The sequence below is a fragment of the Centrocercus urophasianus genome, unplaced genomic scaffold (assembly GCF_019232065.1).
Source record: "Centrocercus urophasianus isolate 14NV4802_14NV808 unplaced genomic scaffold, USGS_Curo_1.0 seq_22, whole genome shotgun sequence".
Lineage (NCBI taxonomy): Eukaryota > Metazoa > Chordata > Aves > Galliformes > Phasianidae > Centrocercus > Centrocercus urophasianus.
This window is the reverse complement of record NW_024884778.1, coordinates 11,061,740-11,078,940: the sequence shown is the minus strand read 5'-3', so window position 1 is coordinate 11,078,940 and position 17,201 is coordinate 11,061,740. Positions and strand designations below refer to the sequence as shown.

At 42.9% G+C, this 17,201-nt stretch overlaps 1 protein-coding gene across 16 annotated transcripts in view; it reads left to right on the top strand.

Moving 5' to 3' along the window:
- Positions 1–5,419: 5,419 nt before the first annotated feature.
- LOC122162915 (sarcolemma associated protein) overlaps positions 5,420–17,201 on the top strand; it is a 76,003-nt gene continuing 64,221 nt past the window's right edge. For 7 of the 16 annotated variants that reach the window (XM_042823691.1, XM_042823685.1, XM_042823690.1 and 4 more), the window contains exon 1: positions 5,422–6,356. In XM_042823691.1, coding sequence (XP_042679625.1) covers positions 6,159–6,356 — 198 coding nt within the window. In that variant the 5' untranslated portion in view covers positions 5,422–6,158. Of the gene's footprint in view, positions 6,357–17,201 lie in introns of all 16 variants that reach the window. The other 9 variants (XM_042823694.1, XM_042823696.1, XM_042823697.1 and 6 more) reach the window with 4 other exon arrangements.

Here is a 17,201-nt window from a genome sequence, read left to right as displayed (position 1 = left end):
CAGTAACTTACCTGCACTGGATGCTTACCAGGAGTAACCTTTTGGCAGGAAAAGGTTTGGAGAACAGTGATGACCTTTGAGGAAGAAGCATTCTCACCTCCCCGAGATCCCCTGATCCCTACGTACTCCATCAGTTCACACTGAGTTTTGCCCAGACAATTCAGATACCTTTTTGCTTTGGTAAAATGTGGTTATCTTTGTTGGTTGAGATGTCCATTGTCCAAGAATTAAAATATTCCTGCAAGCATTGTAAGTATTGTCATGTTCAGTACTGTGACTCTTGTCTCTATCAGGAAACTTCTACTGGGTCAGATCAGCACAGGACAAACTTCAAAGCTGGAAATCAATCAACAGAGAATGCTTTGCTACAAGTTGCACTTACACCTGCACAGCTCTGCTATTGGTTTGCTTACAAAGCTCTCTGAAGCCTGTCTTAGTTATGCAGCCATCTTTTCATTCTGCATGGTTTGGATGAGATTATCTTCTAGAAAAAGCATACTTTGTCACAACAGTTCCTTGAATAAAAACGAGTATAGACCTAAGCAGGACAAGTCCAAGCCATTCAGCATTTGAGTTTATCTTGCTTTCTCCCACCCTTTTTCAACTACAACTGCTGTCTCTACTGCTCTATCCCACCTCCCAGCAGGATGCTTTCCATCACATAGCAGCACAGGTTGTGCTGGTTGCCCAACTCCCATCAGCTTCAGCAGGCAGTGACTGAGCAGACTATGCCTTTCCACTGAACAGCCCCAAAGAACTGGATAAACATCTCCCCATCACCTCACCGGCCCCCCTGCCTTCAGATTGTAATTTAAAGCCATACTTCATTTGTACTGGAAAACAAGGTCTAATAAAATGCACTTACATACAAAGAAATAGCAGTTTGTTTTTAACCTTTTTTTCTTATTTTTCAAACAACCTATGTTACCAATAGCTTTATTGATAGCATTATTGATATTATATACTGTAAGATATGCTTTTGAACAGCAGTTGCAGAGACTGAAGGAGGAGCCTCGTAAACTTATACAACTATTCTGTGACCACTGCAGCTGGAAGCAAAGATCAGCAGTCAGATTCTTTTCACTCACACAGCAGTGTGACCACCCCGAATCTTTGACAAAAGCTGTTCACACACAGCGCTTCAAACACTGAGCAGCAAAGTTCGCAGGCAAAACTAAAAGGTAAATTAGCTCTTAGATATATCCCAGGCTTTGTTTTTTCAAAGGTCTTTATTTAGGATAATTTGGCTCTTTATTAACACAATCACGAAATAGCAAGTAAGCTATTAGCTAATACCTGTTGTTATTTTCCAGTACAGATCATTGAGAGGGGTCATTCTTGCTCCATTTACTTCTCATGCAATAACAGAAATACACTGCTAGAGGAAACATCTGTAGAATGCACACATACGCATTCAGCAGCTCCTACAAACAACACATAGCTGAAAATTCCAATAGGATTATTGCTGTACTGATGTGCCTGAAACGACGCCATTCAGTTCTGCGGCTGTCCAAAGATGCTCGCTATCATACACGCTCAGAATATTGCACACTTTATTGAGAACCACAAGCAGTATATTTTAACAAACTGCCCAGAGAATCACCACGTTGTCACAGCAATATCACCATCCCTTGTTCAACTTATTTTGTGAGACCACTTGTCCCACTCAAGAATAATGTATCACTGCACCTAAAAAGCAACTACAGATGAGCAAACTGAGTGTGAGCCAGCTTGTCTTCCCCCAGCCCTCTAGTGGACAAGAAGTGATTGCTTTGAACTTTAGCACCATAGCCCGTTACCATCCAAACCGACAAATTCACAAGAATCTACTGCTCTGAAACGATTTGTCACTTTTTTACAGTTCAGCTTAATTCTGCTGCTTCTGAGGAAAGCTTCCTTGGCAAAATGCGTCACACTGGGATGTGGACACAAGTCCAAACTTTGCTTTATGTTCCCATTTTGCCCTACATGACAGTAAATGCCTTTATAGACAGTCATGTTTTAAAGTTTGGTACCGCTGCAGATAGTGCAATTACCCACACAATTTGTTGTGCTCCTGGAAATCAATGAAAAACCAATTTAGCAAACTGCTGATGTTCCAGGGATGAGAAATTCAATAGAAAACTGCACACCTTCACTTTTTTTAAATTGTGTTTTCATTTTCAATTTGCATCTTACTTTTTACACTGCAAACGGAACTTCTTTCACACAGCACACCTCATTCCTTCCAAACCTAACAGCTTATCTTGAGTCAAGACTTCCCACCAAGCAATTATTTCACAACAACACCTCAATAAGAACTGTAACCTAACAGTGTTTTGGTAGCCCTCTAGATCACCATTACACGATATTCAGAAATATGAACGGAGTTGTCCATAATGATGCTGTTTTCCTCCTTCAGGCAGTCACAGTTAATTCAGAATTCTGAGCAAGCACCCTTCAACAGAAGATCTTATTTTTCAGTAAGTCATCAGAACTAAAGGATTTTTCCTTCAAACTCATACACTCAATCCAAAATCCAGATGTTTGGCAGGTATGTGCAGAAGTTCTAACTCACGTTTCTGAAACAAACACCAGTTCTTTTGGGGACAAAAACAAGTCACCTCCCTTCCATTTCCCTTATCCAAGATGGCTATAGAGCAGGCTGTTCTGCCCTCAGTTACGATGGCTATCATTACATTTCATGGGCTTCCTGCCCATTAACCAAGCGGCATCTTGCTGCCCTTACCTAACATGGCCGCCACAGCTACTGCCCCTCTGCATTTTGTGCCAAACAGTGGTTTGCAGAAGAGAAGCACATGCTTACAGGTCTTCCTTACTCCTGCAGAGTGCAGTGCATGAGCACTTGGTACTTAACTGTTTTCATCCACCTGTTCCCTTCCACAGTTCAAAGATGGGCACTACCTGATAAGCATCAAAGACTTCATAAAACACCCAAGTGACAGTTCGTATCTTCAATCCAGAATGAAACCATCTTTGTACTTTAACTTATGTATGAGCCTGTACCTAAGTTCTGAGCTCATTAGACAATTTGAAATAGCAGTACAAGAGTCTGAAAGAGATCTATATCCATCCAACTTCCCTGGGAGCTGTCAGTCATGCAGAGGAGGGCTCAGGTTAGGCCCCCTGATGAAAACAGGCAGAACTCTGCTGTTCACTGAGGCACCTGGCAGCACCAAAGGCACTGAGCAGTTGGCATGTGCCATTGGATGCCCCCTGGGGTCATCATAATGGGATCTCTCTGAGGGACTGAAGAAGTTCAGGATATCATAATATATGTGACAGGGGCTTAGAGTTTAAAGGACATGTAAACTTAGGATACTCTTTTATTCAACTGGTCACAAAAGACCTTAAGATACTGTACAGATAATGCAGTGTGAAATACGTTTGCTTCTCAATAATCGGACCTGCAAAAATATAAATACTTAGAGAGAATGTTAGTTAAATGCATCCACTGCTCAGCTGTTTACCTTTACTGCAACTCAGCTCTTTTACTCCCCCTAGATTCTAATGCTTCTTCTCCATCTTGAATTTGACTTCCAATTCCTTTCTACATTAAACAGACATATAAAAACACAAGACACAATCTCAAAAACATTATTTTCATTCCAACGCCTACAGTAGCATTTGTTGCTGCTGCTTTTTATCCTTTTCCAATTTCAAATATTATCAATTATTTCTACTTCTGCTCTTTCCCTTGGGTGTAACTCCTGATGGACTTCATTTTTCTGCTTTCCCATCCTCCTTTTATGCTCCTTTTCTCCTTTTGATGAACTACGGCACCCCGCATGCTACAAACAAGAGATGTACCAAAATGCCATTCGTTCTAAAAATGAGTAAATTAGAAACATAGTTGTCACAACTGTAACCTTTTACAGACTAGAAGACTCATGAAAGCTATGAAGCAATAGCTGGCTTTGCTTCCATGAATAGAGCTGAAAATTACTGATCAACAGTTCCAAAGTTTCCATGTATTGGTCTGCTTTTATCCTCAGATATCAGACTTATCTCTCCTCTTGGATTTCATTTCCTTGTTTCAAACTCAGACTTTACAGCCTGGTTTTGCTTTTTTTTTTTTTTTTTTCTCCTTTGTATCATTGGAAGAACAGAGAACAACAAGGCTGCAACGCATCAAGCTTCCCCCCAGCAACAAACAGAACGAAAAAAGAGGAGGAAAAAATGAAGAAGACCCTGAGATCTTCCTGTAACCATTCCTTCTGATGCACTTTGCAGCCTTACCTCGAGCGCTGCCCATTTCTCACACTGCTGACTGCCCTGCCTGGCCCGGCGCCACTTCTGCGTCCCAGGGCTGCCCGGCCCCACGGAACACCTCTCCCTGATCCCAACCCCTCGGCACGAGGTAATTACAGCTCTGGCGCAGCTCCACCATCTCTCTCGTATCAAACAATCTCCGCTCGTTTGCTTTATACAGACTGACTCATGAACGAATCGGGACCGGAGACCCCGTTCCGCGGCGGCCACCGCGTGACCTTGAGAGAACGGTGGGCGCCGCCCGAGGCGCCAAGCAAAGGAGAGCGGGCGGAGCCGAGCCGCGCGCCGAGAGACGGCGCCCGCCGGGGCCCCGCTCCCCTCGCGGACCCGCCTCCCACCTGCAGGCAGCCCCGGCCGCGCCCTTTCGTGGCCGCCCCTCCTTCTCCTCCCCTTCGCGGCGGCCCGCGCGAACCTTCGCCCCGCCGCCCGCCCTCAGAGCCCCGCGCCGCGCACCCGGAAGGCGGGCTTCCGCCCCGGCCACGGCTTCGAGCGGCGCAGCGCGCAGGTGCGGGAAGCGGGTCCGCGGCTGCGCAGAATCCCGCTCCGCGGCTGGGGGCGGCTGCCGCGCCTTCCCTATGATCGGGGCCCCGCTGAGGACGGCTCCGCCCTCCGACCCCCGCCCCTCCCCGGCAGCGCCGCGGCTGTTACGCCGGGTAGGTTTCCAGTCACTATGGCGGCCGCTGTGCCGAAGGTAAGGGAGGGAGCGGGGCTTCGCCGCGCCCCGCGGCTCCTTCGGGGCCGGGCGCCGCCGGGTCGGGGGGAGGCGCGCGGGGCCGCGCCGGGCGGGGAACGCGTCTGACCCGGCTTGTTTTCGGCTCCGCAGGTCGGAGGAAAGTTTTCGCGGTCGGCGGCTGCTTGAGAGGCAGAGCTACCGAGCGGGCCCGGCCGCCGGGCCCTCTCACAGCGCCGGGCCCGAAGGAGCCGCGCTCGGCGGGCGGAGGAGGTTCTGCGCGGCCCCCCGTGAACGGCCACCTGCGGAGGGGCTGAGCGGAGCCGCGCGTCCGCCCCCCCTCCGACTCCCCGCCCGGGGGCTTCGGAGGCGCTTCCCGGAGCTGCCCTGCGACCCCTACCCGCCGACGGCGACCCGGAGCCGCAGCGAGCTGTCGGCGCGCCCGGGGCCCAGCGAGCCGCCCGCCGGCCCGGCCCTGAGAGAGGAGACGAGAGCTTCTCCGTGCCTTGGCGAGCTCCGAGCGGCCGCGCGGGGCCGTAGAGCGCTTCGGCTTTATCTGCGGTCGGGGAGGAAAGCGGTGTTGCTCCGGTAGCCCGGCCCGAGGAGCGCCCGTCCGCTTTAATGCGCGAAGATGATGAGATGCGGACTGCCCTGTGACGCGACCCGGTCCCCGCTGCGGAGTGCGGGCTCTGCGGCCGTCTTCCTGCTCACTGCGCTCTGAGGGAGGACGCCGGTCCTTTTCCCCCTTCCATAAACCTCTCCTTGCTTCCATGGTGCGGTGGTCAGCGTTGTTTACGGAAGGGGGAAAACAAGGGAGGCAGTTGAGGTCCCAAACAAAAGTATTTGTATGACTCATCCGCCTGGATTTAAGACGTTCTCTCCTTCTGTCGAGGAGCCTTTCCTTCTCTCTGAAGAAATCAGATGCTTGTTCCTGTTCTTCCAGAGGAGGATGGATTGAAAGTGGTACGTTTTAGACATTTTCTGGGCCACTGCTGATGTTGTTAAGAGACATAATGGGGCTTTTTCACTGGATTATTGCCAGAATTAGTTTACACACTGTAACAATGAGTTGTTAGGCCTCTTGTATGCGATAATGTTTGTCGTGCTTTAATGTAAACTTGCTGTGGAGGTTTGGCTTAAAAATTGTGGAGGACGATCTGCATCAGAAGAGGTTCTCTTCGTCTCTGGTTCGTGTGGCAACCCCAATCTGTCCTCGATGCCTTCAGCCTTGGCCATCTTCACCTGCCGCCCCAACTCCCATCCGTTTCAGGAGCGTCATGTCTACCTGGATGAGCCCGTCAAGATCGGCCGCTCTGTGGCTCGCTGCCGGCCAGCTCAGAATAATGCGACTTTTGACTGTAAGGTGCTGTCCAGGAACCATGCACTTGTCTGGTTTGATCACAAGACAGGCAAGGTAAGATGTTTTGCTTGCTTTATTTAAAAATAGTAAACTTATTTATTTTAACAAGTCCCTAGATGTTGCAGATCGCTTTCATTTCACTGCAGTAAATATGGCTGTGTGTGGAAGGATTGTGTTGTAGCTAGTGATTAATTATCTAGTAAGTTGATAATTTCTTACCAAGCAGAAACTCAGCTTGTTCTTAAAGGTACTTAACGCTAACAGTAATGATAACTGAGTGATTTTGAGGTAATTACAAATCTGAAAGCGCAGACTTTTGTGAATGATGTGGTGCAATATTTTATTTTTTTTCAAATATGGAGAAATGATTGTCTGAGCGTATAAATAAATCCCATTGTGAGGAGCTATCAGAAAGCAGGTTTAAAAGCATGCTGGGTTTGTGTGGCACTCTTCCTACATTCTTGAAATCATATATAGCTTGTCTTGTTTGGATCCGGTAGATAGTGGGGATGTAGCAGAGGCATACAAGGTATTTTCTCATTGCTAGTGGAAATGGTATTAAAATACATTCAGTGTTGTATTAACCTGCCACCGTTTGCCTCAGAAGGGCAGTAGCTGTGTTGTTATGTGAAATACACGGGCTCTGTAGTGCGTGCTTTGTCCACTAGGGTTTGAACTGGGACAAGTAAAGCCATTTTACTTAATAACTGTGAAGTTAATTTTAAATTTCAGCAAGAAGAGGACAAAGTGCAGATTTCAGTTGCTCAGCACTGTTATTTTCTTCCAAATGTGTTGATGTTACAGCCTGGAACTCCACCTGCTACAAATTAGCTCCTTTTTTAGCTTCCCTGCATTGCCCTTCTGTGAAATGTGGTCAGGGTAGCTCTTGATTTTAGGAGTAATGAAGCCAGTAATTAATGCTGTGTTTTTTAGTAGTGTGACACAGCATGAAGAGCAGTAGAACAAAGTTCTTAAACCTTCCATTGTTAGCTATCCCCTGTTATGCAACACCTGGGCATGATGGGACAAGACAAGCGTTTAATTTCTTGAGGCTGGGTTATGGCATGGCTTTCAAGTTACTCACATGTAATTGTGTGAACTGCTATCTGTGATTCATTAAAAATATTGTTTTGGCTCTATAGTGTTTATGATATGCATTCTTAAGAACTCTTAAGATCTTAAGTGTGTGAAATATAGCTATTTTTAGTGTAAGCTTAGTTTCTAACCATTTTTTGACTCAAAGTAAAAGGTTTTACTTTATTGTACTGGTTTTAAATTTGAAAGTATCGTACATACAGCTTTTTATTGATGTTTTCATGATTTATAAGCATTTTAAGACCCTCATGTGCCCTGTGATGGCTATAAATACTCCAGGTATATTAAAGGTGGTTTAATTTGAGAAAACATGGAGTGTTGAGCAAACCTGCTAACTCACTGAAGAGCTCAAAAGAGACCCAGATGTTGGTTAGTGATGTTCTTAAATTTTTAGTTTGCTTTGGCTCCTCTAACACATGTCAAAAATGATATGCTTATTCCCTTTATCTTTAGCTGATCTAAAATAGCAACTCGGTAGTAGTAAATAAGATGGCAACATGTGATAGCTCTTGAAATACCATCATGTGAGAAGTTGATGGGGGAATCTTGATGAAAATTGCGCAAATGAGTATCTGGATCAGTAGCCATAGTGATAACTAAATAAAGAGTGGGGTTTCAGATGATGCACAGGGATGTATTGCTGTTCGTTTTACATGTCGGAGCATTGCAAAAGGCAGGAAGAATTGATAAAGCAGAACACAGAGTTTTGGATTCCGTTTGGTTCATGGCAACAGTGGTGAATTTTGGGAGGACGGAGGTGAGGGGGATGGGAAATGCAATGAAAGAGAATATGAAGTGCTCCTGGGAAAAGGTGGGTGATGGTAAATACGATCTTCATCTTGAATCACAAAAGCTGCTTAAAATGCTGTGGTGTTTTAAATGAATAAACAAAAACATAAATTATGCCAGAATATTTGCATGCAGGAATGTTTATTACCATTGTTTACAGAACTTCTACGTGTACCTCATGTAGGAATGTGTCATTACCCTATCAATGATATATATTTGGATCTGCATGAGTTGTTTTTGCTGTAGCAGTTGTAAACATTTCTTAGAAGCTTATCAATAAGACTCTTACCAATTTTGCTTTTTTGAGAGATAAGACCTTGAAATGTTAACTTAATAACAAAGAGGAATCCTTGAGAAATGTAAAAATAGTTCATGAATCATCTGGGGCCAGGCGCTGGTAAGCGGTGTGCTTCGATGGCAATAGCAGATTCCTGCATTCCCTGTCTGTGCTCTCTGCTGCCTCTCGAGCCTCCTTTCTGCTGTGCTGCTGGTTTTTCCTTGAGGGTTTGGAGTCGTGTTTGTTTTGTTTTAGTGAATCATATGAATGGTCCTGTGTGTGCTACATAGTCTGTAAATAATTGTATCAGCATAATCTGTAGGGAAGAGTGAAAAGTGGGGAGAGGGAGCATCAGTAAATATTGGCTAGAAAACTAGTTAGTAAACTTCTTGAGGCAGAGGCAACCTTAAGATGAAGCGAATTATATAAGTACATTAATGTAGTTAATTATTGTGGGTTGAGACATGCCAGTGTTTATTTAGTGTAAGGGCAGTTCATATGTGCAACAAGCTGCCTGTACTGAGGAGATAATGCCTGTGTCACACCAGCATTATTAATGATAAAAGTGGGATGAGTCTTCGAGACCTCAAGAAAACAATAATTAAAAATAGGTATTCAAAGTTGCATTTGTCTTTTGAAATGTTTCATGTAAATCTGACAACACATTAATGTGGAAGGAACGGAGGGGAAACCTGTACTCAGGTTTTTGATTGTTTTTGTGCTTAGTAGTGCATTTATAGAAAAACAGCATAACGTCTCTTCTTGCTTGTGTTTATAGAAGCAGTGTGATGTGTCCTTTAATCGTAGGTTTTTCATAGAGCAGGACAATTAGAATCTTAGGCTTAGACTTGATTATTTATTATTAATTTATTTAGGATGGGGGGTAGTGGGGGCAGTAGTTACAGGTGAATGAATCTTTGTGAGAAGGGCCTGTAAGAGCAGTCACCAGGTACGTAGGAAGTGGATGCAGTGCTGAGCAAGCAGTGTTCTGAGAAGTGTGAATCAGAGCAGATGAAAGCATGCAGCGCTTCCTCAGCTTCTGTCACTGCAAAGGGCAGGAACTCTAAGTGCTTAATTGGGATAGTCTTAAACCTGATTTTCTTGTGGTGTATGTTATATGTATTTAATAAGCAAGTTGAGAACGTTTGATAGTTTGCATGTGACTTCTAGGCTGGAATGCTTGATAGGCTTTTGGCAGAAAAAAGTGGATTTCCTGCGTATTCAGACTTAAAAAAAAAAAAACCACATTTCTTGCTTAATCCAGTGCCTTAGGCTGATTAATGGGAGTGGCTTTCATAGCAGAGAATTCAACTGTATAGGAAATAAAGGATTGTTTTATACCAAAAGGACAATGAACTGTTGGCCATCTTTAACTGAAGAAAATTGCATAGGCACAAGTTTTCCTGGTAGAATGGCAGCTAACACTGCTGTTTTCATGTAATTTGGTGTGGGTAGTAATTGAGTTAAACAGGCTCGTGTTATCTTGGTTACAGGAGTGCTAATTAGTAGATTAAAGGCCAAATAGTCAATATGGTAGCAGATAAAATTCATTAAGGCAGTACTTCATGGCTTCTAGCCTTAAATTATGTGAAATAAAGGTGTGAAAGAGTGTTCCCTGTAGGGAGCACCATCTTCAAAGAAAACGAAAGAACCCCAACCCTAAAGGCACAGCCAGGGCTGTGCAGGTGGTTCAGCTGTGTGTTGGTGCCTGGGAAAATCTTGCAACAAGTTTTGGAACACATCTCTGGGCATGTGAAGGAGGTGACTTGGTGACTTTGCAGGGATAAATAATCTCTGGTGAGATGTCTTGTGTAGGTCCTGGTGTGCGTGGCAGTGCGACAGTGCTCAGCCATGTGCCAGAGTAGAAAGAAAGGTAGGACTGGGTTGTAACCACTGGCTCTGCCCTTGTTGTTATCTCCTGTAGTATTTTGTTAGGTCGTGTCTAGGGTCCTGCATCCAATTTACATGACCAACTGAGGAAATTCATTGGTAAACAAGTTGGAAGCTTGGTTGTTTTTTTTTCTTGTACATGGGATACCAGTATCTTGACTGTGCAAAAAAAAAAAAAAAAAAAGGAATGGTGTTGTTCACAGTGTTATGCCTGATGTTGTGCGGAGGTCACAAATTTGGCAAGGGTCAAGAAGTGTAGGGCAGTTTTTCTGGACGTGGTGTTTGTACAGAAGTGTTTGGAGAATTCTGTTTCATAAAACTTAGATGTGGAAACCGGCAGCTGGGTCTGTGGGGTTTTCATGAGAGATTGTTGCTGCTGTGTCCTGTAGAGATTCTCTATGATACTCTGATCTACGTAAGAGCTGCTTCATTTCTCGTGTTTCAGTAGCATTTCTTTAGGTAGGTGCTGCATCTGCTGTTTATTTTCCTCTAATACCTCTTCATCTTTGTTACAATTGTTGTCTTTGAGAGCTGAACAGTGCTTTCACTATTTTCAGTGGTGCTTTCTGCTCACAGGCTGCAGTGTCTGTCGAGAGGCACTTTATCTTCCAGACGTTGTTTGTTCTGAGTGCCCTGCGAGACGGAGATCTTCCATAATGTTCCAAGGTTAAATTTTGCAGAGAGCGGCGAGATCAGCCGGTCCTCACAGATACGCATTAATATTTTTATGCAAGTGATGATCGCCCTGAATGATCTACCCAGTTGTATGCTGGCATGCTGTAAGGCTGGCACGGGGCGGGCAGCTGCGTTTGGGCAAACGGCACCAAACTGCTGGTAGCAGAGCGCGGTGCAGAAGGGCTGCCGGCCATTTAGCGCCGAGGTGAGCGGCTGCCGAAAGGATTTCCCTGCAGTGATACCATCTAGAGCCAGTGCTGCAGAGCTAATACTGTAATTCTTGGAGCTGATCCATTGCAGTCATGGTACATCTGTGCTGTGCCAGGAACACCAACACATCGATTAGGTTTTAAAAACAAACAAAAATCCCTTTTGTATTTGAAATGAATTTTTACAAACCTCAAATGAATTACGTTACTTAGCAATGATAAAGGCTGGTTAATGTGTTTTCCTTGGGCCTCCAGTGGCATGGTTTGGGCTCGCTCCTGGTCCCATGCTTACAAATGTAAGACTTTGCTTCTTAAACCACTTTGATTAAATACATTTTTTAAAGTTTTAATTTGAAAAGCTTGCGTGTGTTGTTTGCAGTGATCCATCCATCTTTAGCAGGCAGACTTATTTGGCATTGGGAAAATACTTTTGGTTTGTCCTTGCCCTCTAATTTTTTCTTACTGAGCTTGAGAAGTTTAGGTTGCTTCACTGTCTAATGAAAGTAATTGAAATAAACTCTAAGTGGCGCAGCTGGACTCTGCTGTCCCACATGGCTACTAAATTATGTGGTTGTCCATGGGTTTGTTTGTTTACTGGTCAGATCAATAATTGCTTTCTGTTGGTACTTCTAACATGCTGAGCTTGGACTCAGCATGACTGAAGCTTAGTCAAGTCCTACTGTGGCAAATCGTTGGTGTTCTCAACTTGTCTGTCTTCTCAGAGGTATTTGTTCTTGTAGTAGGACCAATGGAGGAAGGCTGGCAGAAATCAAGCATAGTCAAGCCTTTTTTGTCTGGTTTGCAACTGGGAACCTCAGGTAGAAAGGTAGAGAGGTCTGTAATTCCATAAACCCCTGCAAGAGCATCTATCTGCCTGCCACAGAGCAGTAAGATGGCTGTGGTGGAGCCAGATGTCGACCAGATACAATTTTTGTGTTGCGTTGCACCAGGCACACACACTGGATTAAGCAATGTCCCAGAGTTTACTTCACTCTTGGAGAAACTGAACTTCCAGCAGCCTTATGGTAGAAGAAGTCCAAAATGCTGAATTAACACTGGTTGAGTGACAAAGCACAGTGAACACTAGCAGTAGTACAACATTTGCAAAATGTAAAAATTGATTATCCTTGGCAAATCCCAGTGCTTCTTGTAGTTAAGGGCATGAAGAACTTACAGTATCTTTGCCAAGCCAAGTTGTGTGCTGGTTAATAGTTCAGTTCAGTGTGTTCTCTTTGTTACTGTAATGTCTCTTCCATAAGAAAGAAAATGAATGCAAGAGCTGAAGATATAAAAGTTGTGGATGTTTGTGGTGTATTTAAAGGAAAGAATAGAAATGCCCATGTTTCAAATCAGAGAAGAAAACCTTTATTAGAGGCCAAATAAATATTGGTACTGCGTACTTGGAAGGCATTGGGTACTGGCTGCGGTGTGCGTATACCATTGGTGTCACCTGGAATGGCATTTTATCTTCTCAGCTGGCACTTTGTGGAGTTGGTCCTTTTCTGGATATTGAGCAAGATTAAGTTTACGTACAGATTTTCTAAAAATGTGGTGCATTTTCAATGATGAAATATTATTAATACACTATAAAAGGTTTTTGTTTCTTGCCCCTTTGCAGAAAAGCAGATTTTGATGACTTGTTTTTCTATTATTGAATTGCTTTTCTTGCCGTGTTATACTTAACAGTAAGGGTAGAAGCCAGATCTCCTGGCTGTGCAAAGCTGGGATTTTTGCTTCTGTTTGCCTTTTAAATTTCTGGTGACTTTCCCCATAGTTTCTGGTGCAATTAATTGACAGCTCCTGATTTGGCTGTTGGCTATAATAGGTGAATGAACTTAAGGTTTGTAGCATTGTAAGTCGTTTCTGGCAGTGCTATTACTTGCAATTTCATTCTAGCATTTCTACATTTAGATTTATTTTTTCCAACTGCTAGAAAAATATGGTTTTTCATGAGGATTAATGAATTATTTGCAATTCTTCCTATTCTAAATTTTGTTTGGGGGAGGAAAGTCAAGTTTTTTTAATATTTGTATGTGAAAGAATCCATTCTGCAGACAAGCTGTTCTTGTCTTTGATCTTGATAGGTAGCTGTGGCCCCTTGTTATTTTCTCACTATCATTACAGGGACTCCATTTGCTAAATGACAGAGGGATTTTAAGGCTACTTGGAATTAGTATAATCACATATTATCAAGGGGCAAACTATGAATTTGTTGAAATGTTTTTTGTTTCTATGGATTCCGGAGCTGTAAGTCATTGTGCAAAGTTAGGACAGTATCTGCTTTGAAGGAAGTTACAGTTCTGTGAATGACCACCACCGAATTGTGTGGCAAGGACGCATTGTCACAGGGCAAGTGATGCTGGAAGTCACCTAGCCCAATCCTGAGCTCCAAGGTAGGACTAAGTAGGTTGTTTGTGGACGTGGGGTAGAATTTCAGGTATAGAATTTAATCTGTAGCTACTTTGATCAAAATAATTTCTGAGGACAGAATCCAGTGCTTGCTAGGTAGGCTGTTACTCTGTGTTGCTGTTGTCTTAATTCATGTATGTTCTGAAGGTCTAGAACTTCAGTGCATCTGTAACATTCCCAGCAGAATATGTCAGGTAGAGATTTTCTTGTTAGAAAAGCAGTTCCAGATAAAAGACGATGTAGTAATGCTCCTAGTTCCATAGGGCTGGAAATAACACTTTCACTTACAGCTCTCAACCACGACTTCCTTTTTAAAAGCTTAAAGAGGAAATTGGTATCTTTAAATCTTCCTCTTTGAGAACTTTTCCTCGACTGCGTATTCCAGAGTTTCTGGAAGAGGCAGGAATAGAAATCATCATAGATAGAGAATATCTGGTTTTGGAATCTGTGTAATTAGCTGACACAAGGTAAAGCTACAACTGTGCTGTTGAAACAGGACTTTTGGTAGGACTATCAATATCGTTTGTAACCCTGTGCCAGTGGACAGAGACCTCTCTCTGGTGGGAAGGAGGATCTCATAGGCTGCTGTTATGTTAGCATAGAAACACGTGGGTTTCTAAGTCTCTTTGGCTGCTCTATAGCATTGGCCTTATTTTTAGTTAAGTTCATAAGTCTGATTTTTAATTAGAAAATTGAGGCTGTGTCTGCTGCATTTGGGTAGGATTTTAACTTATACATAGATGGAAGGGGAAATGCTTTTGGTGTTTTGTGTTGTGTTGACTAACAATGACAACTTTTAAAACTTGTATTCTATTTTGGTACCTGTGTACTGAACATCTGAAGTCAGTACACGTTATACAACACATCTTATTGCACAGTACTGCCTTTAGTATAGATCTGCCTTTTAGCTGTAGGTTCACTTAGTCTGACCCAACGTTTCAGAAATGGGCTTGAGAGGCATTAGTTTGGTTAAAACAAAAAAGAAATTGAAGAAAGAATCCAAAAAAAAAAAAAAAAAAAAAAAAAGAATCCTCCTGCAACTGACCGACCAAAACATAACCTGCCCTTATGCAGCTGTCCTGGTTTCTTTGAGCTACTTAATCAGGTTGCATTCCTGCATGTTCTTCTGGACATCCTTGCTTCATAGCACAGAGTAAATGTGCCTGAACTCCAACAGTCCTGTATGCTGATGTGCAGATAGGTGGGGTTATTTGGTCTCCCCTGGTTGATCAGATGAAAATGCATTTGATTTTCTTTTCCGTTTCTTGCAAAGCTTTATTTTGAGTCTTCCCAGGGTAGATGTTGGATGACTTTTAGATGGTGATGTAAGTTTATGATGTAATCTTACAGAATCTTGATGACTAGTCTTTCTTGTGAGATCTGTAACTTGTACTCTTTGATGTATTTTGTAATTTAAACTTGTTGAACACATATTCATTTATATTGCAGTTTTGTTTCCAAAAGATTTACAGAAATAATTGCTTTTTAGTATCGTCTAAAAACCTATAATGAGGATGTAGTTTTGAGTCTAATGTTAAGGGAACTGTAATCTTGTTACATTATTTCAGTGATCTGTCTGCTGGTGTCATGCCTCAACCTAAATTAAGTCTAAAAAGTATGTTACATAATGCTGCTTTAAATATTGCTTTAGACGGCTCTTCTATAGGTGAGAAAAGCTGAGTGGAAACTATATTGTCTCCCAAACATTTGCGGTCAACAGAAAGATTTGAGAAATAGTAAGTGCTTGTTAGTACTTGTGGATAAAAGGATTTTATTCCATCGTTGGGTTCATGCTGAGGTTTCCCAAATACTCTTTTTCTTGAGGTGGTTGTGGTTGAAGACCAAGTCCTAGCTGTGCTAGATGAAAGTGCTGCGTAGCTGTTGACAGTGCTCAATGTTCCTGTGATATTTTAGTGATCTCAAACTGAAGTACATTATGTGCACTCAACAGGAAGCTCTTGCTTTTTATCATTCTTGATGATGTCTCACTTGGGTGGAAGAAAAGAACGTAGGTAAGAGATGAGCACAGAATGAGAGGAGTTGTGGATGCAGTGCATTCACTCACACAGCTGCCTGGAGCGCCGGTCCCTGAGTTGTGTCAGTGGGCTTGTTTAATTACTGTAGCAAGTTCTTTCGTTTAATGCATGTGCTACATGGACTCTAGCTGGTGGAGAGACCCAGTTCTCCTGATGGAGCAATTTTTGAGCAATTGAAAGTGTCAGCTGCGCTGGAGTTTTACTCTTTTAATGCAGTGTTTGAGGTATGAGTTCTGTTTGTTGGCAGCAAAGGGAGGAGAAAGTTTATCTGCTTTGAAGAAGAAGCCTTTGGAAAGAGCTCTGTGACCTTGCTCGCGGATGAGCTCCAGTGGGAGGGATGCCTTGTATATTTATTCTGTATAACCAGAAGCATGAAGTCAGAGTGCAGCTGCTTTAAAGCGTAGAGTGCTCAAATACCTGCCTACCCTTGAGGCGTAGTAAGGGCATTATCATTTAAATGCCTAAATTACAATAATTAACATTGTTGCTTAATGTGCTAAGGGTGTACTGGGCCAGATTTAAGGGTTTTGAAAATACTGTCATTTAAGTACTTTAGTTGATTGTTTTTCTTAAGTATAATGACTTCAAGGCCTGAAAAATAGACGTGAAGTATTGCTTTTTCCTAAGTAAGCTATTAAACGTTTTTCAGATGTTCTGGTATTATTTGGGCAAAATCTAAACATGTCCTATAGCAGGAAGCTTGTATGTCTTGCTGTTTTTCTGCAGTGCTAATGAGAAATTAGATAACGCAGGCTGTGGTGGAACATGGCTCTTTCTTACCTTCTGCAAAACTCAGCATTGCCATTTAGAGAGGAATCATGCTTCTTAGTTTCTAGTTCTATTGTCTTATAGGATTTTGGTCCAGATCAAGAAGCATTTTCTTCAGTGTATATTTTGTAGCTCCTTTCACAAAGCAGCTAAAACTAACAATTTGAAATAAAACCAGGTAACATATTCTATCTACTACATCCAATGAAAATACCATTCAGAAAGTCCAAGGTTACTGAACCTGCAGAGTTTGTTGGTAACTCATTTAGTGCAAGGTGTCTGTGGCAGTGTTGGGGAAGGTCTGGTAAAGTGACAGGAAGAGTGAAATGGAGTAGGCAACAAAAAAAGCACCACTGAATGGCAGCATTGCAGCAGAGCGAGCCTTGTTGCATTTACCTGATCTTCTTGTAGCTGTGAGAGCCTCAGTTAGCTTGGGAGTTCTCCTGGTGGTGTGCGGGGTGGGTGGTGGTGGTTGTTTATGTTTGTTCAGGTAGCAACCTCATTTTATTTGTAATACAAGCATATAGCCATTTAAACCAAATACAGTACCAAAGGCAGTTTCAGTTTGTGGACTTGCTTAAAGTTTCCCTTCAGTTTTTCTATTGAGATGACAAAAAAAAAAAAAAAAAGTTCTGCAAAATACTGATACTTAGTAAAGTGTGTAACAAAATTGAAGAAATGAGAACAAATCTATATTGGGAAAGCTTGTGAGCACACAGGATTTTCCCAAGCTGTTTCTCAAGTGCTATGT